The 25,560-nt window shown below is 41.4% G+C and overlaps 1 protein-coding gene across 15 annotated transcripts in view; it reads left to right on the top strand.

Moving 5' to 3' along the window:
- jakmip3 (Janus kinase and microtubule interacting protein 3) overlaps nucleotides 1–25,560 on the top strand; it is a 48,626-nt gene that overhangs the window by 16,691 nt on the left and 6,375 nt on the right. For 7 of the 15 annotated variants that reach the window (XR_003748847.1, XM_028969675.1, XM_028969676.1 and 4 more), the window contains 16 exons: nucleotides 8,541–8,723; nucleotides 12,378–12,497; nucleotides 13,123–13,269; nucleotides 15,523–15,654; nucleotides 16,898–16,933; nucleotides 17,633–17,704; nucleotides 17,938–18,054; nucleotides 19,341–19,469; nucleotides 19,865–19,948; nucleotides 21,468–21,530; nucleotides 21,613–21,711; nucleotides 22,074–22,172; nucleotides 23,257–23,316; nucleotides 23,518–23,583; nucleotides 23,664–23,732; nucleotides 24,556–24,633. Coding sequence is in view for 14 of the 15 variants with exons in the window: in XM_028969675.1 (XP_028825508.1) it covers nucleotides 8,541–8,723; nucleotides 12,378–12,497; nucleotides 13,123–13,269; nucleotides 15,523–15,654; nucleotides 16,898–16,933; nucleotides 17,633–17,704; nucleotides 17,938–18,054; nucleotides 19,341–19,469; nucleotides 19,865–19,948; nucleotides 21,468–21,530; nucleotides 21,613–21,711; nucleotides 22,074–22,172; nucleotides 23,257–23,316; nucleotides 23,518–23,583; nucleotides 23,664–23,732; nucleotides 24,556–24,633 (1,554 nt within the window). In the remaining variant the exon portion in view is untranslated. The remainder of the gene's footprint in view (nucleotides 1–8,540; nucleotides 8,724–12,377; nucleotides 12,498–13,122; nucleotides 13,270–15,522; nucleotides 15,655–16,897; nucleotides 16,934–17,632; nucleotides 17,705–17,937; nucleotides 18,055–19,340; nucleotides 19,470–19,864; nucleotides 19,949–21,467; nucleotides 21,531–21,612; nucleotides 21,712–22,073; nucleotides 22,173–23,256; nucleotides 23,317–23,517; nucleotides 23,584–23,663; nucleotides 23,733–24,555; nucleotides 24,634–25,560) is intronic. The other 8 variants (XM_028969678.1, XM_028969688.1, XM_028969677.1 and 5 more) reach the window with 6 other exon arrangements.

Here is a 25,560-nt window from a genome sequence, read left to right as displayed (position 1 = left end):
GTGTGAGATCAAAGCGTGTACTGTGAGTGTGTTGTTTCTGCGGGTTTTCTCTGGGTTCTCCGGGTTTCCTCCCACCACTCTGTCCAAAGGCATGCACCCTAGGTGAACTAGCATCTTCTTGTGGTTGTGTGAGTGACCGGTGTGCCTTGTGGTGGTCTTGTGCTGAATAGGATGGTTATGGGAAGTGTATGATGTATATGGGAATGTGAGAAAGGGGGAAAATTACACATGTTGAGAAAACTGAGTTTGAGAGAATCAAGTATGTAAAAGTCTAGTCTGTGAGTAGCAAGGCTCTGCAGAGTTGAGAGAAATACCTATTGGGTGTTCACTGTAATATGGCTACATAAAAGGTTACCTAACATTCATTTACTTTGAGAATTTACGTTTTTGCAGGGTCCTTGAGTCTTATTTTTAGGAACAATGCTGTGTGATGTTATTTTAGTGTTGTCCTTATTGCCAAGGAGGACCTAAGTATTAATATATGTTCTGAAAGGCACAAGTGTTTCCAGAAGGGTAACACCAACACATTCATACAGCTTATATAACATTTATTGATGTCTATGCTATAAGCTGCATGTGATAAAGTTTACGCTTCCAGTTTGTGCACATAGTGTTTTATGTAAAACACTCTCTGTTCCATATATGCAAGAGCTGGCCTCTGCATGGGAAGATTGTGTGGTGAGCAATGGACAAATAGTGGAGATGCTGGTTCTGTTGTGCAGAATGTAGTGCTTGTGCAGAACTAAAAAAAGATAATAGATATATTTCTTGATTAAATATTATTTAAGGAGTAAAACGTCCCTTGTAGCATATGGTTATGTAGCAAAATTTGTGCTATCTTGTCATAGTGGCACTATAAAGAATAAAATAAAGAGGAAGTGTTTAAGATCTGTCTTCCTTAACTTTCCTATGTGGCATAAATTGACACCTTACCACCATCCATGCTGTCAGTTCACCAAAGGATTAATGAAACAAGCCATTGTCAATTGTCAATCACATGCACTGGGTCAGCACACTACCGGAATTATGTTTGAGTTCCAGCCTGCAGTACGTGTGAAAGAGCCATCGATCCACCAGCTTCCTTCCTCCTTACATCAGCTTGCTGTATCAGCACTCCAGCGACTGCCATGTTCTCGACAAATCACATTATCACACTTCATGCCTGTGAGGGTAGGGGCCACACCAAGGTGAATTTATTCAGGGCCCCCCTGATGCCTAAGAAAATGACATTTTTCATCATTCCTCATCCATGGGAAGAAACTGATCCTTCAGTGGCTTTACATTGGTTGTAGAGAGTGAGTGTGTGAGTATGTATTGCCAGGAGATGTAAAAAGAGATGCTAATCGGTGCGGTATGTCTTCATTTACATTTCTTCTGCTGTGGGGTATATATATATGTATTTTGCATTAGGCTGCTTTATTAACCATAGCTGATCTTTTTTTTTTGTTTATGTCCTTGTTTTGATTGTTGCTCTGTAAAACTGAGTTATACTTTAGCATTAAAAAGTTTAGGGTCTTTATTGTTTACATGAAAAAACACCAGATACCTGACATCTAGTCTGAATTTGACCACTGTTTTTAGCTGTACTAAAGTAGTGGATGTCCTGTAAAATTATTTTTTTTTCTAATAATCAGTTCTTGGCTCCCTCATCTTTTCTTTGTATTTACCATCTCTGGGTTTTATAATCAGAAAACATCAAATTTCACTTTAATGCTGATGACTGCCAGATCTACAGCACATGCTCTATTCAGCCATTATTTAGATGTGTCACAGGGGGAATTCGATGACGCACTTGCAGACATACTATGGGCGTGGGCATAAGCCGTCGTACCGTTAGAGGACACTGGGCGAGTGGGGCAGGAGGTCCGGGGGCGCCTGGCCGGCGAGGAATGAGGACGCAATGGACGCGCTGCAACACAGCGGGGAGTCAGTTCGGGATCTTTGGGAAGGACCGGGGCAGAGGAGAACCGGAAGACGGCGGGTTTCAGGATGGTCTGGGATCTTGGACTGGACGGGAGTAGGTCTTGGGCGGCAGGAAGGTAGGGGAGCATGGAATCCCGTCTTAACCGATGGGTCAGGTAGGTTCAAGAGAGCTAGCGTCTCTGGCGAGTAAACTCATACAAAGAGCGGGCGTGTCTCCTTGGGGTTACCTCACTTTTATACTTGCCACCGCCCGCCTCCATTTCCTCTTCCGGGTCGTCGTCTCCCAGGCTGGTGAGGCGCCCTCTAGCTGGATGGAGGCGCGTTGGCCATGACAAGATGTCTTGATGATATAAAAGCCTGGATGGCTTTTAACTTTTTACAATTCATTGATAAAAAGACTGAGGTTTTTGGTATCTCCTCTTCATTACACTTGCAATTCATTTTAAAATTATTTTATTTGTATTTAAAGCCCTCCAGCCTTGTGGAGTTGGCACCAGTCCCTCGATCGTGGACGTGGGGAACCAGGTGAATTTGAGGCCAGTGACCACCTCAAAGGGAGAACTCCTCATGGCCGAGGAACAGTTTTGGTCCAGCGCGAGCTCCGCCAAGAGGAGGTGTTGGGACCAGGAGGTGGGTCGGCCCATTTCCACCTCCTGGTTGGTCCACTCGGTCTGGCCGTTGCATTGGGGATGGTACCCAGCAGACAGACTGACCGACACCCCCAGTTGTCCCGAGAAGTGACGCCAGAACCTGACGATGAACTGGGGGCCTCGTTGAGATAGGAGGTCTTCTGGGGACCCGTACTGCCGTGTCACTTCCTGGAGGCCAATGTCGGCGGTCTGGGCAGCGGTGGGGAGTCCAGGAGGGGCAACAAACTGGGCCATCTTTGAAAAGCAGCCGACCAGAAATCCACAGTGAACTCAAAGCGTGTAAAGAATAATGATTGCCGTGGATTGAGGCGTCGTGCGTCTCGTAGATATGCCAGGATCTTATGGTTGTTAGAACTAAAAATGGGTAGACCACCCCCTCCAGCCAGTGGTGCCATTCCTCCAGTGGCAAATTTTATGGCCAGGAGTTCCCTGTTTCTGATATCGTAGTTTTCCTCAGCAGGGTTTGTCTTCGGGAAAAAAGGCATAGGGGTGTAGTTTATTGTCTAGGGGTTGCGTTGAGACAGTACTGCTCCCACACCTAGACTAGATGCATCAACTTGGATGACAAAAAGGAGCAGGAAGTCTGGGTGGAGCAAGATGGGAGCCATGGTAAAGAGCTGTTTAAGTCTGAGGTAACCCTGCTGAGCCAGTTGTGTTGGTTTGTCCTTGAGGAGGAAAGTCATGGGTTGTGCCACCTTGCTGAAGTTACAGATGAAACGACAGTAGAAATTATCAAACCCAAGGAATTGATGTAGGTGACGGATGGTTCTGGGCACAGGCCAATCGGTGATGGCTGTTGTTTTGACGGTGTCCATGGCAATTTCTGGTGGACTGATGTGGAAACCACGACAAAAAAGAATTTGGCTGCGGTAGGAGAGGTGGAAGGACGGATTATGCCACTAGCTAGGGATGACATGATGTACTCATTCATTGCCCTTCGATCCGAAAGCAAGACCGAGTACAGCTGGCAATAAGAGGGGTCCCAGACTGCAGCCATGACCTCGCTGCTGTCTTCGGTAAAGACAAAGCGATGTAGCTGGCAATTGAACTGCTCCTCTGCGCCTTACCACCGTGGGGCCATCTGTACTCGGTCTCACATCCGGATCGAAGGGCAATGGATGAGTGGACACGGGTTAAGTCTTGTTCAAGGGACATGGTTTCGGTCAATGGGCGTGGCTTGGTCATGATTACACATGGTGGCGTGGTTAACATGGTGCTGAGTTGGTCATCCTTCTGCACGTGGGCGTGGTCAATCTTTTTGTTACATTTGGATGCAGGCGTGGCTTGGCTTGGGGGTGTGGTCAACATGGTATTTAGCTTAGATGTCGTGCTGTTCTACATGTGGTGTGACCCACTCCAACACGCAAATAATATAGACAACCGCTGTTTCTTCATCGTGGAGGTGGGCGGCTTGGAGGCGGAGAAGAACACGGCATTGCAAATTACCATTGTAATTCAGGGGTGGGGCAAGGCCCGCGAGAGTGGAGGTGCATGGAGGAGGAGTGGAAGCCCCGGCAGCCCCGGCGGGAGTGGAAGCCAAAGGATTTGGACAGCTGTGCTGATAATGCAGTGAGTGGACTTGTGCAGCAAGGTCAGCGAGAACGGAGATTACCTGCTGTTGACGCTGCGTGTCCTGTTGCTCCTGGAGAGAAACGTGGTGCAGCTGTAGGGACGCGATCAGCTGGCCATGCAAGAGAGGTTCTGAGGTTCAAACTCATGGTTGAGGACAGGTAAAGGTCGTGTTCAAAGGGCAGAATCAATCAGGCGTTTGTAAAGAAGGCTAGCGTCTCTGGGCATTTAATTCAACAATGAGCATGCAGCCTCCCCCATGGCCACCTGACTTTTATACTGGATTTCTACTTCCGGGTCGCTGTCTCCCTGGCTGATCGTGCTCCCTGTGGTGGGCTGGAGGTGAAACTTTGGCCGTGACATTTTTATTTGTCATGTATTTTAATTAGTTTCATGTGATGCTAGTTCTTTAATTTATTCCCCTAATTTAATCACTGTACAGAAATTTGGTCCTGTGTTGGTTGCTTTAAAGTGCTTTATAAATAAAGTTGGATTGAATTGGATAATAATTTTAAAGTGACAGGCTAATTGTTGCTGGTAATGGGTCTCTCTACAAATATTGCTTTTATTTTAGCTACCATTATCACTTTCAACATGAGCAATGTCTCGACATGATGATCTCAAAAGGTGGAAAAGTTTGATGACAGATTTTATTACCCTGAGATTATTACCAGCCGTATTTATTACTGATTCCTGAGGGGAGACCCGTAGCTGGATTACTGACAGCAGTGTAGGCAGATTCAGACTTGGGAATCAGTTACAGCGACCGCAGGTTTGCTTCACATAACACGGATTAGCGGGTGTGTGTCCTTTACGTTTGTTATCGACACAATGTGGCATTTATTAGAAATCCACCCTGACATTTAAAACCTTAATTATTTTTAAGTTAAGGTCAAATTGTCAGACAGCACCAATAGCGAATGCAGTAAGTGGTGAGCCTTTAGTTATTAATCACCATTATACATTTACTTATTAAATGCATTTTTATCCATAAATGTCTGCATGTAACCAAGAACCATTCATCTTTTAAAGTTCAGTGTTGTATTCACTTATTCAAAAGGAGATCAGGGGTTTAATTGGGGGAAGAAAATCTGCCTAAAAGTATTTTGTTTAATTATTTATTATGTGAGCATTACTGGTAGCTCTTGGAAAAACTCGATTGCTTCCTGAATTTGCTCTTTTAAAGTCATGGATTTAACCCTTTTGCCTTGCTTTACAAATGACATAAATGTCTTCTTTCAAAATAATCCACAGCACATGCCTACATTACAACACCAAGTATCACTGTGCTTAAATATCTTTAGTTTGAAATACATACAGTTCATACTAAGTCCAATCCTACACTGCACTCTTTACACATATATAATATTTTCAAAAATACCACTGAGGTGCCACAGAGCAAGGTACCGTCCCCACACACTGTTCCCTGAACACCTTTCATGGGTGCCCACTGCTCACAAATGTGTGGGGTTAAAAGCATTGTAAAAAAAAAAAAAAAAGTTTGAAAACCTTTTAGTTTTAGGCAATCAGCTGCGAAGCATTTTTACACTCATGTAGTTGTGTAGACTTAATAAGTTGAGTTGAGAGAACTTAAAACTTTTTCGCAGCTGGTTACCTTAATTATTTTGTGAGCAGAGGACACATTTCTTTGTGGGCACTGTGTGTTGTGCTGCAGTGTTTCACACAGGCAGTCTTTCACTTTTTAAACTGACCACATATCCTCCAGGTATAACACATTTACATAAATCCAAAACACATATTCCTTTTTCAAAATTCTTATGGGTAGTGATGGGTCATCTAGTGGCCTGAAGTGCCAAGTCTTCTGGGGTGTGTATTTCTGTATCAGGGTTTCTCTCTGGACACTGCAACAACATCAAAGGACAATCTGATTATGTTAATGTTCACACGTCCCTCTGTCAAAAGCTCATTGCAAAGGGACAACATTCACTGAGCATAAGGCTGTGTGTTTCTGTGCTGCGGCTTTCCTCTATTTAAAACTGTTGGCTCCATTTCCTGGATCTGAACCAGGGAAGACCTTCAGTCTCCTGTCAAGTCTGCACTTCCGCGTGTGTGCTGCTGTACGCTAATCTACAGTCGTTTCTGCAAAGTGCATCAGTCGGGCTGTTGATGATGGAGGGTCACATTTCTGGATAAACCGAACCTGTTACAACGAGGCTATCCCCTGCATGAGGGAGGAGACTCGGAGGCAGGCCAGAAGCAGCATTACTCTGGCTCATGTCCATTAGCAATGTAGTCTGCGGGGATCATCCATCTTGGCCGCCAGAACCACCTAAAAACCCGAAACCCACCCAGGCTTATCAGAGAAGCTTTCAATTCCCCAGGATTGACGAGCCCTGTTGTGTTTTTGTTTTTTGTTGTTGTAGTCAGTGTGCAGGCAGATGAAGTCATTTCTGCTTCTGTGTGAATTGCTATGGAAACACTCTTCTCAGGCGTGGTCACCTGATTCACTGGGCTGTCAGTGGGGTGGTGGGGTTTTTGGCTGATGACTCATTTCCACCAAAAGGGAATGAATTTATGAATGCAGACTTCAGGTGGGCGTGACACTCTCTCGTTCTTCTGACATCCTTGTTCTCCAGCAGCAGCTGGTGTTTCTGGGTAAATGCATGGAAATGCTGCTTTGATGCAGAACATGGTTTGTGTTCCTGCTCTGTTTTTAGAACAAGTGTGAAGTGAGGGTGTTAACAGCTATTCAGAATTAGAGGGTGTATCTGACGTGCACATCATAATGGCTTAAAAAAAGTTTTCCCAATATCATAGATTTTACAAAACCAATGAAGATAAGAAGTTGCATTTACATTGCACCTTTCATACATGAAATCGAGTTCAAAGTGCTACCACATGAAAAAATATAGGAAGAATTGTAAAATTAATGTAATCAAATATTGACTTGATGAAGTTGCACATGCTGTGTTAAGGGTGAACCTAAACACCTTTAGTTTAGAATATTTTTTACATTTCCAAAGCCAAAAGCTAATATTACATAGACCTCTTGTTTGAAAACTGTTATGAAACGTTTATTAGTGACTATAACTAGTGACAGTTGTTAAAACTGGTGTTTGGGGAAAGGTCAGGTTCAAGAATTCTATTGCATCGTACAACGTGTGGGCAATGGTAATTCAACATTACAGCCTGCTGGGGAGAAGGAATAACTTACAAAGAAGATATGGATACATTGTGTTGATGTGTGTGTGTGCCTGGGCTTCAGAAGATAGCAGTGTTAAAGCCTACAGTTAAAAGGATGTCTGGGACATGAAAGAGGATTTGGGGTTTATCTGTAAGAAACATGAACACACACACCTACTGAGTTTCCAGAGTTCCCACTGGAAAACAGGTTTATGGAAAATCCATGTGGATGGAAAATGTTGTAAATAATGAATTATAATGTAAAATAATATAAATGTTGTAAATCCTGGAAAATCACATTAAACCAGTTAAGTTACATTTTCATTAAGCTATGAAGTATCTTTAGCTAAGAAACTAAACCTAAATAATCTAAACAAGGTGTTTATAGGTTATGTCTATATATAGTAAATAGTAACCATTTGTTGAGGGTATAAAACTGTCTGTCAGACCTATCATACACCTGTCAAGATCCTTGAAAATGATCTCTAAAAAAATTTGAATCCTGAAACATATACAAATATTCTGACCATGAAACTCTGGGTAAGAAAAGGTGTTAAAAACACGAAAGCGTTTTCCTGTAATGCTCATATTCCTACATTATTTATTTAGGCCCACTATTAGTTTGTTCAAAGTCTTGTTTCTGTATATTCATAAGTCAGTCACTCAATATGCATAATCATAGCCCATCTCGGGATATTGGGCACACGGTGTGGCACCGGCCCACCTGTAAGGAGGGGATTTTAAGTGCAGGAAGATGTGTATTTTTGCATTTGACTGGACTGATGAATAACTGCTGATTGACTTCAGTCTGAAAATGGATGCTCCCCTGGAGATGCAAATATCTAAGAAGGCGGGGCTTGCCTTCTGTCAGTTTCTATGGTGATGGCTAAAACTGTGGCCATCTGTTTGTGGAAGCGTTTGCACATACCCCTGCTTAAATGTGAGTTTTATAAGCATACATGTGATAATACATGCTTAATTGACATAAACATATTATGTGCACATGTACAGATGTGTGCATAATGCATCCATTACATCAGCTGTGTAGATGGTGTGAAATGTTTCCATGCTGTGATGCAGTGCAGCAAAGGATATCTCTTCAAATCCTTCCATGAAACCTAAACCAGACTTCATGTTGTTACTTCAGTGGTGTGTTTGTGTGTACTTCATGTGTGTTTGTGTATACTTGTGTGTATGTGAATGTGTTTGTGCCCGCCTGTGCATGAATGACATGTTGTGTTCCCCTCCCTGTAGATGGATGAGATTAAGTTTAAGGACAGATCCATAGCGGGCCTGGAGAGAGAGTTGGGGGTCCAGGCAGGTTTGGTCCAGCGACAGGCCTTGAGCCGGGGCTCCGAACGGCAGCTGGCTGGCCCCAAAGCCGAGGGTTCTTACTCAAGTGGTGCAGGAGACCCTCCAGAGAGCTCAGCCAGTCCCGTAAGCACTTTAACTTCATCTCCACCCTCACCACCCATCCTAATGCTGCCACTGCTGTTCCCTCAGAAGGCCCAGAATCTTTCCTTTACACTCATGCTGGGGCTTTTTTGGGGAACCCTCAGCTTTTGGATGGTGGATCACAAGCTCATCATTGGCCCCGGTTTTAACCCTTGATTTAGGCATAGTGCTACATGCAGTGACAATTTACCAAGCACAATGTTATTTTCAGTTAACACAAGGCATATCAAAAATTAAGATAAAATCTTGATGACTAAAAAAAAATTATTTACTTCATGAAAAATAAATTAGTGAAATTTGTGAATTTACCCTATGCACCATTACAGTCATAACCAGATATCATCCACTAATTTAAATGTTTGTCTATTATTTATAATTATTTTCACATTAAATAATTATTTTAACAATAAACTAAGTCTGATATTCAACTCTTCAGCTCCTTATCTGCAGGGATAGGTAGCTTAAATCAGGTAAGTGATGTTATTGTGTCTAAATGGCAGGAATTCTCTAAGATGCTGTCAGGACGGCGAGCTGGCGGGGGAAGGAAGAGCAGAGGTGGGACATGCTGGGAAAACAAAAAAAAAAAACAAAAAAAAAAAACACAGATAAACGAGGCTCCGTGGCCAAAAAACGTTGAAACTATGGGGAGAACAAAAACGAGCCCGCAGGCATGTGGCGGTTGCCAGAACTCAAAAACTATACTAGTTGCTAGGTCAAGATCACATCAAGTTCAAACACTGAGTTCACTAGAATGTCGCCGCTGTAGAAGGGGTGGCGTTACCGACTTTAATTGGCTGTCAGAATTGACTCCAGCTGGCAACCTCACCTGGAGCCAATCCTGACAGAGCCCCCCCCTCCAAGGGCTACATCCTCGAAGCCCTAGCAGTACCATCAGTGGAGGAGGCGGGCTCCTGCTCTGCTGTGTCCTCCCCTTGGAGGACCCGGTCTCTCTGCTGGCTCCCCCTACCTGGTCCGGCATGACGAACCCGGACCCTTAGGCTGGCTCCCCAGTGTGGTCCCGCATGGTGGCCCCGGACCCTCGGACCTGCACACAAAAATCAGGGCTGATCCTTCCGGGTACATGCGGGCCCTGTCTCCGCACATCCCCTCTGATGCTTCTTGCATCATTCCCTGCACCGCGCAGGGAGGCGGTCCCGGAACCTCTGGTGACCATTCCAGGCACCCCAGTCTGGTGCCTTCTGTGACCATGTAGCCCCTCTCGCTGCACCTCCCTGCTGGCAGATCGGCCAGTTTCCCTCCATGCAGCGTAGTCCCGGAACCTCCGTTACTCCAGGCTAATGCCTTCTCAGGTTGGGGGCTCCTACTGCGAGGAGAGTGGGTGGGGAAGCGACTGAGCTGGGTCCTCCGGTAGCCGGTGAGGAGGGCAGGCCTGGCATGGGCCTGCGTCTGCCTCCAGAAGTCCCTCTCTGAGCTCTCTGGGACCTCCTCAGGGGGCACAGCCAGGATCTCAGGAGGCATCTGTGCCTTCTTGCACCAGATCCTGACTGGCGCCGGGTCCTCCAGCCCGCTGGCACCCACGTTCGTTCTGGCTGGCTGCATTGTTCTCTGTGGTTCTCTTCCTCTGCTTCTTTCCTCTGCGCTTTTGTGAGGAGCGGCGACATTCTGTCACGATGGCGAGCTGACGAGGGAAGGAAGCGCAGAGGTGGGACATGCTGGGAAAGGGGTTTTATTATAACAAACAATAAAAGAACACAAATAAACGCAGCTCTGTGGCCGAAAAACAGTGAAACAACGGGGAGAACAAAAACGAGGCGTGTGGCGGTTGCCAGAACTCAAAAACTATGCAGAGTTACCGACTTTTATTGGCTGTCAGAATTGACTCCAGCTGGCAACCTCACCTGGAGCCAATCCTGACAGTCTTTCTTTTGTTTTAGCATAGGATACACTGAGCTAGCATTAATAGTAGTGGTTCTCAAACTTTTTCAATTACTCCGCACTTGTCAGGAAAAAAAAATCACACCATATGAAGATGCTTCTCATTCACTATCATTGAGGTCAGTCAGTTTGTGTTGCTTGCGATGCATGTGCCAATCAAATCTGTTTCCTTTAAAACCCCTTTTGTCTCAACCATTTCAAAAGTGCATCTTTTGAAAGTTGAAGTTTCACATCACTCACATACATCAGTGACACTGCATAATTGTTGAAAATCCTTCTCTCATTTCTTTGACCTAATTCACTAGTGAAACTGAATGGAAAGGGACACAGGACTGCAGATGTAGTGTTCTGTACATATGGATGTGCAGTTAAAAAATGATGAAGAACCCACACAAAGCTCACATTTCCATATAAAATTCCTCTTAAAACAATTTTACATGTAACCCACTTTAATACAGATTCATTCAACTCTAAATAACCCTGCTTTTTGGGGACTTCTTATACAACTTTTGCATAATCACACTTTCATGCTTGAATACTGTAGTCTTTATAATTCAGCAGCACTGGCTTTGACTAATTTCATCAGTGGCAGCATTAGTGACCTGCACAGATGGTAATTTGTGTTGAACTACATGAGGGAAGTGGAGCAGCAGCTGTTTGTGGGAGCCTGTGTGGTCGATCTCACTCATTCCTTTTGGGCTTCTTTAGTCTCTCTTCTGATCTACCCATGTTCCCTGCCATTCATGAAGTGATGTGGGTGTGGGTGTGGGAAGGCATGTTGCTCATGCAAACATGGGAGGTCAAGGAATGTTTTAGGTAGAGAGGGCCAGTCGAATCACTCCACTGCTGGTTTGAGTGAGGCGTAGAGAATTTGTCAACGTGTTGGATGTTGTTCTGAAACCTCTTGCTTAACCAAAAAATGTCATGTCGGCTACTTCACTGTCACTTGTGTCCTCTGCTCTTTTGATGAAGCCATGTATCTCCTGGTATCTCCTATCATATGTTGTGTACCAGCTGTTGTGTACCAGCTCTTTACATCTTTGGACTTGAATTTGAACTTCACTTATTTATGTTTATGTTTTTCAATGTAAATTCATCACCGACAGACACAGATATGACATTGTGTGCACGTGTGTATCTGTATTATTTTCATTCTTATCTTGTGGCTTTCTTTCACAGTTTTTGTCCAGTATTGGGCAAGTTCCTCTGGGCAGGCAATAAACCTTATTACTTTTACTTCTTAAACAGGTATAATATTGCTTTGTTAATTAATTTGTTTCTTATTGGTAAGAACTGTAAATAATTATAATTAATTGGATTACTTTCCAGCTTCTTGTCAATCCAAGCACCATATTACTGTAATATTATTATGATTTATATAATTGAAAACCATCATGGTACTTGTCACTGTGGAAACTATGAATATATATAATAGGGTCCTAATGATCCACAGGTGCTTATTATTTGGTTTGGACTGATTGGGACTAGACATTATTGTCCTTTTTTCCACTCTCCCCTGCCAGTATTTAACCACCTGAACCTAGTGTGAGGCCTGTCATTTTCTCTTTATTCCTGTGTTAGTCAGCCCCTGTGTCATTCACATATCCCAGGGTCAAACTTTGCATGTAACTCACACCCTCTAATTAAAGGTTATGAGACAGTGGATGGTGGTGATTTTCTATGTGAGACAGCAGTTGTCTTGCAATGTTTCCGGTTATCTGCAGTTGGTTTGTGTTCCAGGAGCAGCAGCTGGATGAAAAAGACATGCGGCGCTTCCAGCTGAAAATCGCAGAGCTCAGCGCCATCATCCGCAAACTAGAAGACCGCAATGCCCTGCTTTCTGAGGAGCGTAATGAACTGGTGAGTGAAAGATGGGTCAATCCACACACTGTGCAGGTGAACTAGTGAGAACTCTCCCACTGCATTCAGACAGTTTTGTTTTTTTTCCCGGAGATGGCACCATAATGAAGCACGTTAGGGACGAGCAAGTCATAAGACTGAAGACTTTAAAATTAGGGCTCAATATACTCCATTGAAATAATAAATTTTTTAACATTTTATACTAGTTTTTAAATGAAGTGCCTTTATAGACCTGAGACAACAGAACAGTAATAATAAGAGCCCACTCACCAGATTGAGATAGGGACAGGGGCTGGTGGAGTTCCAGCCCTCAGCAGCTGCAGTTCAACCATGCCTGTCAGGTACAACCGTGCCTGTCACTGCAGCTCTGTGGAAAATGTCTGATTCGCCGTTGGATAAAAGATCCCTGGATTTGCCCACAAGGATCGGGGTAAATCAGTGCCACTGACAAGGCCACTATATGGACAGCGCCATCCCAACAGAATGTGTGTGTGTGTGTTTGTGTGATGATGTAGTAAAAATGGTCAGTAGATTGTGTAAATATGCTCAACTAAGGGTAGGGTATACCTCCACCACCGGCCTCATGCCCTTTGAAGTCCGTATTAATGCAGTTTTGTGTTTGCAGCTTAAGCGTCTGCGTGAGGCTGAGAGTCAGTACAAACCCCTGCTGGACAAGAACAGACGTTTGAGTCGTAAGAACGAGGAGTTACTTCACGCATTCCAACGCATGGAGAACAAACTGCGTTTCATAACACAGGAGAACATAGAGATGGTACGTATCCACCACACATCAGCATGTGTAGAGGCGACCTACAATGTACAAACTGTTACAGCATTCAAGGTATTTTAAAGGCATGGGCCTTTTTAAGCCAAAAATGGCAGAAACTTAGTACTATGAGTTCCCAAATTGAAGAAATAAATAAATGCATCAATAATTAAATAATAAAATGTGTCATGAATGATTTAAAATGGTAAATGAATACATTATATAAATGTTAATTTAATATGATATGAACTATAAAATCTGGAAATAAAAACATTATTAATTTATTAAATGTGTCAAATTTTAACAGTTTTACAATGTATTTAATTAGGGCACTTTCAGTGCATCATAAATTATTTACGTGTCCCTGTGGCATCTATTTGTCAGTCTGACCCGTCATAGTACGTGGGCAGGACTAACACTGATCTAGAATGGTAGCACCATGTTGGAAAGAAATAAATCTAGATCAGTATTATCAGAGAGAAGGACCTTAGTCAGGGAGGTGACCAAGAACCCAATGGTGACTCTGTCAAAGTGGTTCATCTTTCCTTGTCCTTGAGTGGCCCTGCCAGAGCTCAGACAGAATTTGTCTTAACATCTTTGGAGAGATCTTAAAATGTCTGTGCACTGACGCTTCCCATCCACCCTGTTGGAGCTTGAGAGGTGCTGCAAAGAGACTAAACTGGCCAAGGATAGGTAAGATTGTGGCATCATATTCAAAGAGAATTGAACAAAGGAAAAATATGAATTTAATCCAATTTTAATCCAATTTGGAAAAAGATTGTAACATAACAAAATGTGACATAAGTGATACATGTTAGATAGTACATAACAAAACAATGTTTATTCGGAACCCTGTGCTACATTTAAACAAAGTTAAACAAAGTTAAACAAATTGACATAAAGTGCACATGTGTGACTTCAACAAACTGGCTGAATTAAGTGCAAAAACATGGGACACAGGCAGTGTAAGTCCAACAGTGCAGGAGTAACAAAAGTAACATCTAACAAAACATCTAACAAAAAAAACTTTGATATTAGTGATGAAGTTTCAGAGTGGTAATGTGCCAATACTGCTATAATAGAAATGTGATAGAGATATGTTCTGAACATAACAGGTAGAGTTTGCCAGTTCAAAATGGAGTCCCTGAGTGTTCAGGTGTCTGATGGCCTGTGGGATGAAGAGGCTGGCAGTGAGGGCCTGAATGCTTTGGTACCTTTTTCCCGATGGTAGGAGGGTGAAGAGTACGTTAAGGGTGTGTAGAGACATTTACAATGCTGGTTGCTTTCCTGATGCAGCGTGTGCTGTAAATGTCCATTATGGAGGGAAGAGGGACTCCGATGATCTTCTCTGCTGTCCTCACTATCCGCTGATAGGTCTACCAACCCGATGCAGTGCAGTTCCCAAAAAAAGTGCAGTAAACAGTCAGCAAGTGAGCGGTGTAGTTTAGGGCCACGCTTCATGTCTGGAGGAGTAACACACAAAACAGAGACAAAGTTTGGGTTTATCGTTATGGGCATACTCATAGTGGAAGGACACATGCTTGAGAATAGCCGAACAGCAGGGGTTGTCAAAAGTGAGTTGGCAACTTTGGGGTAGAATGTGAAACAGACAAGAGTAATTAGAGAGAATTGCAAAGGTCATCATCGTGAAGCTGGGACAATCTGAGGTAAAGGCGAGCAAAAAAGAGAATAAATTCTGCTATGAGGAGTAAGTTTATACCAGACATTGACCTTGTATACTTCTGGGTGGTCCTCATGCGCATCCGTGCGCCCCCATGTGGGCCTGGCAATGGAGCAGCAACCGTGACAATATCTCATAAAATCTCTCAATCTTTTCTTATTAGACAAAATCTCCTTTTGCAAACCTGTAATATCATATCAAGTTCCTTTATATAGAGATTTTGAACAAGGATGAAATTTATTTAAATATGAATAAACTGTAATAACAATAATTTATTATCCCCTGCAGGGATGTGGATATCACTGTTTAATTTTCTATAATCGTATTCAATCATATCACATTTCCATTGCACGCACATATCTCATTTCCATTGCACGCAGATATCACATTTCCATTGCACGCAGATATCACATTTCCATTGCACGCACATATCTCATTTCCATTGCACTCAGGCACACAGATATTTCTTTGTGATATTGACAGTTCCTGTGAGTGTTAAATGCTACATCAACATACAGTACCTGCTCTCTAGGAGAGTCTGAGTCCCTGGTGTTAACTGTTTGTTTTGTTTTTTTTAGAGGGAGAGGGTGAGCACTATCAGAAGACCAAGCTCCCTGAACGACCTTGACCAGAGCCAGGAAGAGCGGGAGATGGAGTTCCTCCGGCTGCAGGTGATGGAACAACAGAACATAATCGACGATTTATCCAAGGTATTACTGTGACAACAGGCAGAGAAAACAATATTGATCAAATACAATGCAACTATTATAATCTATGTTTCTGTAGGTACCAGTAAGTTTCTTGGTAATGTATTCTGATGTCCCAAAAAGCATGCTAGCATACTTCATTTGAGTTTTTGTTTTCTTTTGTATGCATGTCAGAAGTGCACAACCACCATAGGTCATGAAGGACAGCTAATGAGAGCTCTTGCTCAAAGCCATTTATATGGTAACTATGGTAAGAACCACACTGTGATTTGTGTGGCATTATGAAAGGACCAATAACAGAACTGAACATCATTAACATTTCCTTGTAGGAGCCTTGATGTGGGTTTTGTTTCACCTCTACAGCATGAGCTCTAGCCACAACAATATGGACCATTTCAATAAATGCTAAACATAAAGAAATTTATCTATCTCCACCCAGCAGGAAGATTAATGACGAATTATTTTTTGATGCGTGCCATCTTTATTTGCTCTAAGCAAGTTAGTAAAAAGTGAATAGTGAAATAGTGAAATGAAAAATAGTGAAAGTGAAGTGACTGTCATTATAAAACATGGTGCACACAACGAAATGTGTCCTCTGCCTTTAACCCATTACACTTGGTGAACAGTGGGCAGCCATGACAGGCGCCCGGTGTGCAGTGTGTGGAGATGGTGGCACCTCAGTGGATCGGGATTTGAACCAGCAGCCTTCTGATTATGGGGCCGCTTCCTTAACCACTAGGCCTCCACTGCCCCCTAGCACCATACACTTTGGTGGACACACCCCCACACATTCTCATGATCTCTCTGAGAAATTACCATGGCAACACATCCCACCAATACATTTATTACTGCAAAACAAATATGTTACATAATATTCACCTTGTTGGATTAAAAATGGTATTGCTTTATTTAAACGACACAGCTACATGCCATTGCATTTAAAAAACAGGGAAGAGCTCTCGATTCTAGGCAGAGGGATGATGCAATTTCATAAATGCACAAATATTATTGAATAATGACAATAGAATAATAAAACTAGAAGTTAAAAGAAATGCGGTAATAATAATTAAATAAAAATGAAGCATTATGGGCTTAACCATTAGGCAACTTTAGACCAAACAAGGTGGATATTTTATTTTGATTTTAAAAAAATGGGGCAGTGACCTTGTGTGGCAAAACAAATGATGAGACATGTTGATATTTGTGTGGATTTTCATGATGATTTTGTTTGTTACTTTTCTTGCAGGCCCTTGAAACGGCAGGTTATGTAAAGAGTGTAATAGTAAGTGTTTACCAGTGTGTTCCTGGTCTTGGTGTGTTGTGTAGAGCATCAATCTATGTATTGTGTGAATGTAAATGAGAGACAGAGTGTGTGTCTGTAAAAGTGCATGGGTTGTCTATATATGTGTTGAGGGTGAAAGAGACAGTGGGTCCTATTTTGGTGAATCTAAGGAACGTTTTTTTTCTTCCACCTGCTTTTGTACATTTTCATAAATGCAGTGGAGTACAGCATTCATTATGGACACAATTTAAATGCATTTATAATTTATATACATTTTGTAATGAGGTGTAAATGTCCATTCATGTAGTAATATTGTTTAATAAAGTTCTTCTGGGATTGCAAGTCTCTTCTGGTTAACTTGGAACTTGGACACGGCTACTTTACCAACACCCAATCCTGAGTGTGGATTCTTTGCCAGTTGAGCTGAAAGACTTTTTTAACAATAGAAAGACACATGACTGGTTTCCTTGTCCAAAAAACTAGGTAAACACAGATAATGCCAGCAGTCCACCGTTGATCTCACCTCCCTGTCTTTTAAAGAGGAGGTGAACATAGGCCTTTCTTTCGTCAGGATAACAAAATCGATCTGATCACACCCATAAAAGTTAGTTACATCTCATGATCAACGTTAGAATGTCAAAACTGAGCCCAGATGGAGGGGATTTTGTGCACCATGCTTTGCGTTGTTTTGCTGTTCAGGAGAGAGACATGCTTCTGAGGTATCGCAGGCAAGAGGGAATCCGGAGGAAAAAAGGCTTCAAACCCTGCAAGGTTAATACATATGTATCTCTCTCTTTGTGTTTGTGCCTGCTGACCTGATTTCTTCTTATTTAACACTTCCTTGCATGCACAAAACAAACTTTACTGACATCTTGTGCCTTAGCATTCAGTGTCTGTAACATTTATATATTTATTTATTTTTGCCTGAGGAGATAAAACTGATACCTGACCACGCTGCAAAGCTGTTCAGACAGATAATATTGCCACTTTTTTTTCGCCCTCAGCCAGTGATAGAGACATTTTATGGGTACGATGAAGAGGCCTCTCTGGATTCTGATGGCTCATCCATCTCATACCACACCGATCGCACTCCCTGCACGCCCGATGATGACCTGGAGGATGTGAGTGGCTTTGGCAAGCTTTGGCTATGTGTTTCGGTATTGATATTGCAGGTTAATTTGTAAAAAAGGCATAAAAACTAAGCATCGCTTACGTTATATAATGTTGGCGTAGGAACATATACCAGTTTCTGCTGCAGTAGGAACACATTTCATTTATTTTCACATGGTGCAGTGCAGGTAAGGAAGCATTCGCACGACTCCATGGAACATGGTATTTAAAAAATAATTTTAACTATGCAAAATGTTTATCATGTTTATTGCTGAAAAACATACCATATAATAAAATACACTGAAATGACTAACACAGCCAGCTTTAACCTCCTCCTGCCATTATAGGTGTCACGCCCCTGTTCACTTTGTGTCCCCGCTTTTGACAATAGGTAGCGGTGTTTTCCCAACCTGTCTAGTTAACTTTGTTGATAAACTAGTAATCAGAAATTTGCCTCTACGTGTTTCTTTAGATTATACTGTGAATTCTTGTAAGAATCAAATGGGGCTGAGGCAGGCACAAAAAGCATTTGAACGTGGAAGAATCTTTTCTACAATTTTGAAAAAAATCTCTCAAATAAGATATGGATATTCTGGCAAGCATGTTCTCCATCTTAAATACCGGCATAAGCAAGTTCATGCAACCAGTAGTATAGCAGGTCAATATCTGCACGCTGTAATTCAATTGGTGCACTTACAGCACGGATATTAGTTTTGATCTAACAGGTCAATGCTTAGATTTTTAAACGTAAAAAATTACTGTCTTTGGGAAAAGAAGTAAGTAAGATATTAAACAAAAAGTTAAAGAAAAAAGTCTACAAATGTAAATACTTTAATACTCTAACTCAAACTCTAAGTAGAGATACACAAATGACACTTTCTTATTGTCCATCATTGGGCATAGATGTATTTTTATTTTCTGTAGATCACATTGTACATATTTGCATTTTAATTCGTTTTTACATGTTGTATAGTTCATCAGGTATTAATAAGAAAATCAACTACATTTACATTACATTTACAGCATTTATCAGACGCTCTTTTCCAGAGCGACTTACAATCAGTAGTTACAGGGACAGTCTCCCTGGAGCAATTTAGGGTTAAGTGTCTTGCTCAGGGTAGTAAGTGGTAGTAAGTGGGATTCGAACCCGGGTCTTCTGGTTCACAGGCGAGTGTGTTACCCACTAGGCTACTACCACCCTATGCAATGGTGGTATTGTGATCAACTTGTGATGATGCATTATCAATTCCTATGACTAAATTTGAAAAGAGAATATTGTGTATGTATTTCCTGTCAGGGCCTGATAAAGGAGGAGACGGAGTTGAGGTTCCGGCAGCTTACACAGGAGTACCAGGCACTTCAGAGGGCATACGCCCTGCTGCAGGAGCAGGTTGGCGGCACGTTTGATGCTGAAAAGGAAGTTAAGGTCTGTTACAAAGCACAATTTATATAAAACAAACTGTGATAGGAATAACCTTTGTTAACCTATATACCTTTGTTTCATATGAGGCCTATAGTGTCAGCAAAGTTTTGTGTTTTACACATGCAGTTTCACATGGTTTGCCTTTTGTTAGGCAATTATCTATTATAGATAAACTTCGAATATGTTCAAAAGTAATTGTATGCATGAGAATACTTGCAAGTACTTGCATTACAAACATAAAGTACAAAACAACATTACTGGCACAGAATATGCAGTAAGTTTATTAAATTGTAATGTAGAAAGTCATTCATTTTTGAGTATTTAAAGTTATATAAATGACTTTGACTGCATATAACACTAATAATTCAGGTAGCATTAGTGTTTTTTAATCGTTTCAGACTCGAGAACAACTACAAGCTGAGCTCATCTTCTACCAAACCCGAATAGCAGATCTGGAGTGTGTTTTAAGCCAGCAGGGCCAGGTAATGAAATGTTTATTAAAAAGCTGTAATGTCCAGATCAAAAAAATTAACAGAAGCAAATGTTAAATAGAGAAGTACATAAGAACTTCAAAAATTAATCAATAAATCATAGTGTATTACAAACAGTCAAACACAAAAGTGTGCACTGTTGCAAATTCATAATGCATCAGCTATCCATATATATATAAATTACCTCTAAAGCCTTCTCCATAGTTAGCATTATTCTGTTACAAACAAACATGTTACACTATTCCAAAAAGCTACAGATTTATATGTCATCACAAAAAATTCATTTGAATTGTTTTTGTTTCAAGCTGTTACACAGCCCCTGTCTTGGCAGTTTATGCAATAATGGCCTTTAAGAAACTCATATCGTATTACCAATTTCGCCAATACTCTGCCTGCACTCTGAGTGCATTTGAACAGTCTTAGTAGTGTCTGCCAGCTGGTGTGAGGGCTTACAGACAGGCAGTGTGTAGGAAACCCCATTATTAGTGCTGCCCCCAGATAGAATACCATTATTCACCAACTGCGTATTTTCTTAACATCATAGGAAAATGCTTGTGTGCTTCTTTTGCATAGTTAAGAGAGGATTGATCATAGTGTGAATCCCAAATCCAGTTCTCACTGGCAGTAAGATTAAAGATACCCTATTATGAAAATTTCACTTTGTGAGATTATTTAACGTTCTCCTAGCCTTTTGTGGTCCTTTGTGCTTTGGTCATTCTGCTTCACTATTCAGAGAGCGGCAGCTCAGATGGTCTGATCTGGAATGTTGTCATAAGGGGAAAAGTTACCTTCCCTTTCTCATGCTTTATCCACCCAGAGAATTTCTCACCCCTTCCCTAAAAAAGTAACTCCACCGACCGCCATGGCTTCCAAACGTGCTAAGCTTTGTTTGCTTGGTAATTGAATGTGAAAATAAGCACAATTTTTTTTTTAGTTCCGTCACGTCAGAAGCTGTAGAAACAATTTTTTCTTGAAAAATGCTGACATGACTTCCTGTTTGCGGTGTTGACATCATTTTCTCATTTGCATTAAAAGCTACACACATAGAAATGGCCTGTCCTAGGGAAATTTCTTAGTGTGACTGGATAAAAGTGGCTATAAATCTGCGCCACTGCTGAATTTCGGAAAGATACTTCACATACAGTATTAGGGCACCACTAAGACCTATATAAAAGCAAAGAAAAATCATAATAGGGGACCTTTAAATTTAACTCTTGGCATACAGAGAAAGAAAAACTCAAAAATTTGCACATCCAGCCATGTGGTCCATCAGCTGAAGAAACTTCAGCTCCACTACAGGTATTACCACATTACTTCCTCATAGTTACTGAGATGCTACAGAGCTGAAGGTTGATATTGTAGAAGAAAATAATGCAATCATGTTTAGTTTCTGTCTTTCTGTTTGTAACAGTGACAGTGTAAAGGAATGAAAGATCAATCACAATAAAAAAATTTAACACCAGCATTGTCTTCATATTAACCTGCATTTGACCTCTGATGTCTTTTGAAGGATATGAAATGGATAGAAGAGAAACAAGGCTTGTATGAAAGAAATCACAAACTCATTGAAAAGGTAAGTGTTTTTCTGTCACTCAGTAATGAATGAGCAGCTTCTGAAAGGTTGTCTTCAATTTCTTAATCTTGTTCATTATCAGATAAAACACATGGAAATGGAAGAACACCGTTTAAAAAATGAGATTCAGGACATTAAAGACCAAAATGAGCTTTTAGAGTTCCGCATTCTCGAACTTGAAGTAAGTGTAACAAATATTTATGTGTTTGTTTATTTATTTGTTTGTTTTCATGTTCAAGTAATCATGCTCGTTTTCATGTGGCTATCACTACTGGCTTGCATAGAGTGGTGGGATTTATGAAATAAAAATTGCTTGAATCAATAGAATCAATTACATCCCAGTGGAGGGATGTGCTACAGCCATACACAGCCATACACCAACATCTGTTGGTGTATGGCTGACATTGGCATTGCTGAGAATACAGAGCTGGAGCCATCATAGAAATAAACATGACTGTAAAGTAGCTCTCCATTCTGAACCAGCTCATATCAGACATTAGCACCACCCTTAGATTACTGATAACAGGTGGTTTGTCTCCATAGGAACGGGAAAGGAGATCTCCAGCCATGAACTTCCACAACATCCATTTCACCGAAGGTGTGAGTCCTTTGCAGTTGTACTGCGAGACTGAGGGAGTCACTGTGAGTTTGTTATATTTTAATACTATTCTGACTGTAACCTAATGGCCCTGTTTTGAAAGCTCTGTAATAGGCGTGGTACGTGGGGTGTGTTTGCTAATTTCAAATGAAGTATACAAATGAATCAAATGAAGAAAGTTGTGTGGGTTGTTTTTCCCTATCATCAAGAAAATATTTTTTAAAAATAGTTTAAAATAGGAGGAGGCCATTCACACATGAAGTAGCACAAGAGTAGCACAAGCGAGCTGTGTTGATGACAAAGTGAAAAAGGTTTCTATGAAGTGAAAGTGATTGTTTTTGTCATTGTGAAGCACAGCAAGCACAGCACATGGTGACACACAATTAAATGTTTCTTTTGAATTGGGCAATGGGCAGCCATAAAGGCACCCTACAGCCCTTCAGGCTAGGAGTTTGCTTCCTCAACCACTAGACCACTCTTCTTTTTTTCTGCTCTTTTTTTGTTCAGTAATCTGTTAAGTGAAGTGAAAGTGAAGTGATTGTCATTGTCATACACAGCACACACAATGAAATGTTTCTTCTGCTTTTAACCCATCACCCCTAGTGAGCAGTGGGCAGCCACGACAGGCGCCCGTGTGGGGATGGTGCTTTACTCAGTGGCACCTTGACGGATCAGGATTCGAACTGGCAACCTTCTGATTACGGGGACGCTTCCTTAACCTCTAAGCCTTCTTTGCAGTGGATGGCCTCAATGCTGCCCACTGCTCACCAAGGGTTAAAAGCAGAGGACACATTTTGTTGTGTCACCGTGTGCTATGCTCTGTATCACAATAACAATCACTTCACTTTCAGCACCTATCAAGCTCTATCAGGTTAAATGGGAAGCATTGCATCACAGCCATATTCAAATCGCTTTGATATGTTCAATTGGGTTCATGTCCTGATGTTGATTTCATGGGTAGGTAAAAGGGGTTAAATAATACCAGTCATAAAAAAAATAAAAAATTAGAGGCATCCCATCCCATGCACTTTAAATGAGATTTAAAACAGTGATTGACAGAGCCTTTTTGTTCCACTTGCACCTGAAAAGCAAATCGATTCCTTTTTATGTTCTTTGCATCCTTTGCAGGACATTGTCATTGCAGAGCTGATGAAGAAATTGGACATTTTGGGGGATAACGCCGTAAGTGTATGTTGCTTTTCTCAGTTGCTGTCTATCTATATGTCTATGTGCCAGAAGCTGTTATGCCACTGTGTTGTTTGTGCTGTGTAAGTGTGTGTTATCGTGCTTATTGGACACATTGCAAGGACATCTTTAAAATTTTATTTTAAAGTACAATGTCTACTTAATTTAAAGTATGTATGTGTGTGCATTGTTTTGATATCTCAGAATCTTTCCAATGAGGAACAAGTGGTTGTCATTCACGCCAGAACCGTTCTGACCCTGGCAGAGAAGGTAGGTCCAGCTGAAGTTCTCTCGGTGTATGTAAATAGTTGTGGTTGTGTCCTTATGTCTTCATTCCACCTCTCTTGCAGTGGTTGGAGCAAATTGAGGTGACGAAATCCGCTTTACAGCAAAAGATGCTGGATATTGAGAATGAGAAGGTATGATGGTTTGATCTCTCATATGCTAAATGTGTCGAACAGGGTCGCAGAGTACTGGTGGTTCCCCGTTTCTCTATGAATCTGATGAGCTCAAAGTGCTAACTGTCAAATTAACTCCATCGGGCTAGTGACGTGGAGTTGAAGGCCAGGCCTGAAGCCTGCTTGGACGGCATCTGCTTCATTAAACAGGCCTGACTCATCATCCCAGGATATAACTGGGGTCCCTTTTGATGTCTTTCAGCTGAGTTCAGTGGTGTGATACAATAATGTTATAAAGAGCTTGATAAAATACGGCTCACCTTGAGACCGCACATTGCATGCAATTGTAAAATAATGTGCCAAGAGGCGCTGTTGTGTTGCTAGACATCAATGACCTATTAATATACAATGAAATAGATGCACATTAATTTATTATGATTAATTTATTAACTCTCATATATTATTAATAGGATTAAGTAATTTAAACCTTAGTGCTGTCATCACAACCAAAGCGTCTGTCACTCCAGATCACTAGTTACAGTGATGTGTTTTGTCTGCTTCAAGTTATAATAAAACTCTAATGGTGTTGGAGTGATTTACAGAGGTTTAGGGTGAAAAAATTGTGCAGGGGGTCATTCAGGGGTTTGATTTGAAAAAAAAAGAAAAAAAAATACTGCTTTCGCTCCCTGGGTTTATAGCAGGACAAGAATCAATAGCGCCTCCTGGTGTTTGGAAACGGAAATTGGCTTCTTCAGAGGAAGCGTCCGATCATTGGTACTTAATATCAAGACAGTTATTGATTTTGCACCAAGTGTCCAGTGTGTTTCTGCTGTGTGTTTGGCAGGAGCTGTTCAGCAAGCAGAAGGGCTATTTAGATGAAGAACTGGACTATAGGAAACAGTCCATGGATCAGGCTCACATGGTCAGTTTACTTTTATACATTTATACATTTACATCATTTACACATTCCAGATTTTTTTTTTGTGCCCTAATTTAACACACACTTTATCTAGACAAGCTGACTAAAAATCAGCTTGTGTTAATAGTATTTATTTATAACCTTACTTAAGATCTCTACAGGGAGTGCAGAATTATTAGGCAAGTTGTATTTTTGAGGAATAATTTTATTATTGAACAACAACCATGTTCTCAATGAACCCAAAAAACTCATTAATATCAAAGCTGAATGTTTTTGGAAGTAGTTTTTAGTTTGTTTTTATTTTTAGCTATTTTAGGGGGATATCTGTGTGTGCAGGTGACTATTACTGTGCATAATTATTAGGCAACTTAACAAAAAACAAATATATACCCATTTCAATTATTTATTTTTACCAGTGAAACCAATATAACATCTCGACATTCACAAATATACATTTCTGACATTCAAAAACAAAACAAAAACAAATCAGCGACCAATATAGCCACCTTTCTTTGCAAGGACACTCAAAAGCCTGCCATCCATGGATTCTGTCAGTGTTTTGATCTGTTCACCATCAACATTGCGTGCAGCAGCAACCACAGCCTCCCAGACACTGTTCAGAGAGGTGTACTGTTTTCCCTCCTTGTAAATCTCACATTTGATGATGGACCACAGGTTCTCAATGGGGTTCAGATCAGGTGAACAAGGAGGCCATGTCATTAGTTTTTCTTCGTTTATACCCTTTCTTGCCAGCCACGCTGTGGAGTACTTGGATGCGTGTGATGGAGCATTGTCCTGCATGAAAATCATGTTTTTCTTGAAAGATGCAGACTTCCTGTACCACTGCTTGAAGAAGGTGTCTTCCAGAAACTGCCAGTAGGACTGGGAGTTGAGCTTGACTCCATCCTCAACCCGAAAAGGCCCCAAAAG

Source organism: Denticeps clupeoides, chromosome 2 (assembly GCF_900700375.1).
Source record: "Denticeps clupeoides chromosome 2, fDenClu1.1, whole genome shotgun sequence".
Taxonomy (NCBI): Eukaryota; Metazoa; Chordata; class Actinopteri; order Clupeiformes; family Denticipitidae; genus Denticeps; species Denticeps clupeoides.
The sequence above is the reverse complement of the archived record's forward strand: the minus strand, read 5'-3'. Positions and strand labels throughout refer to the sequence as shown.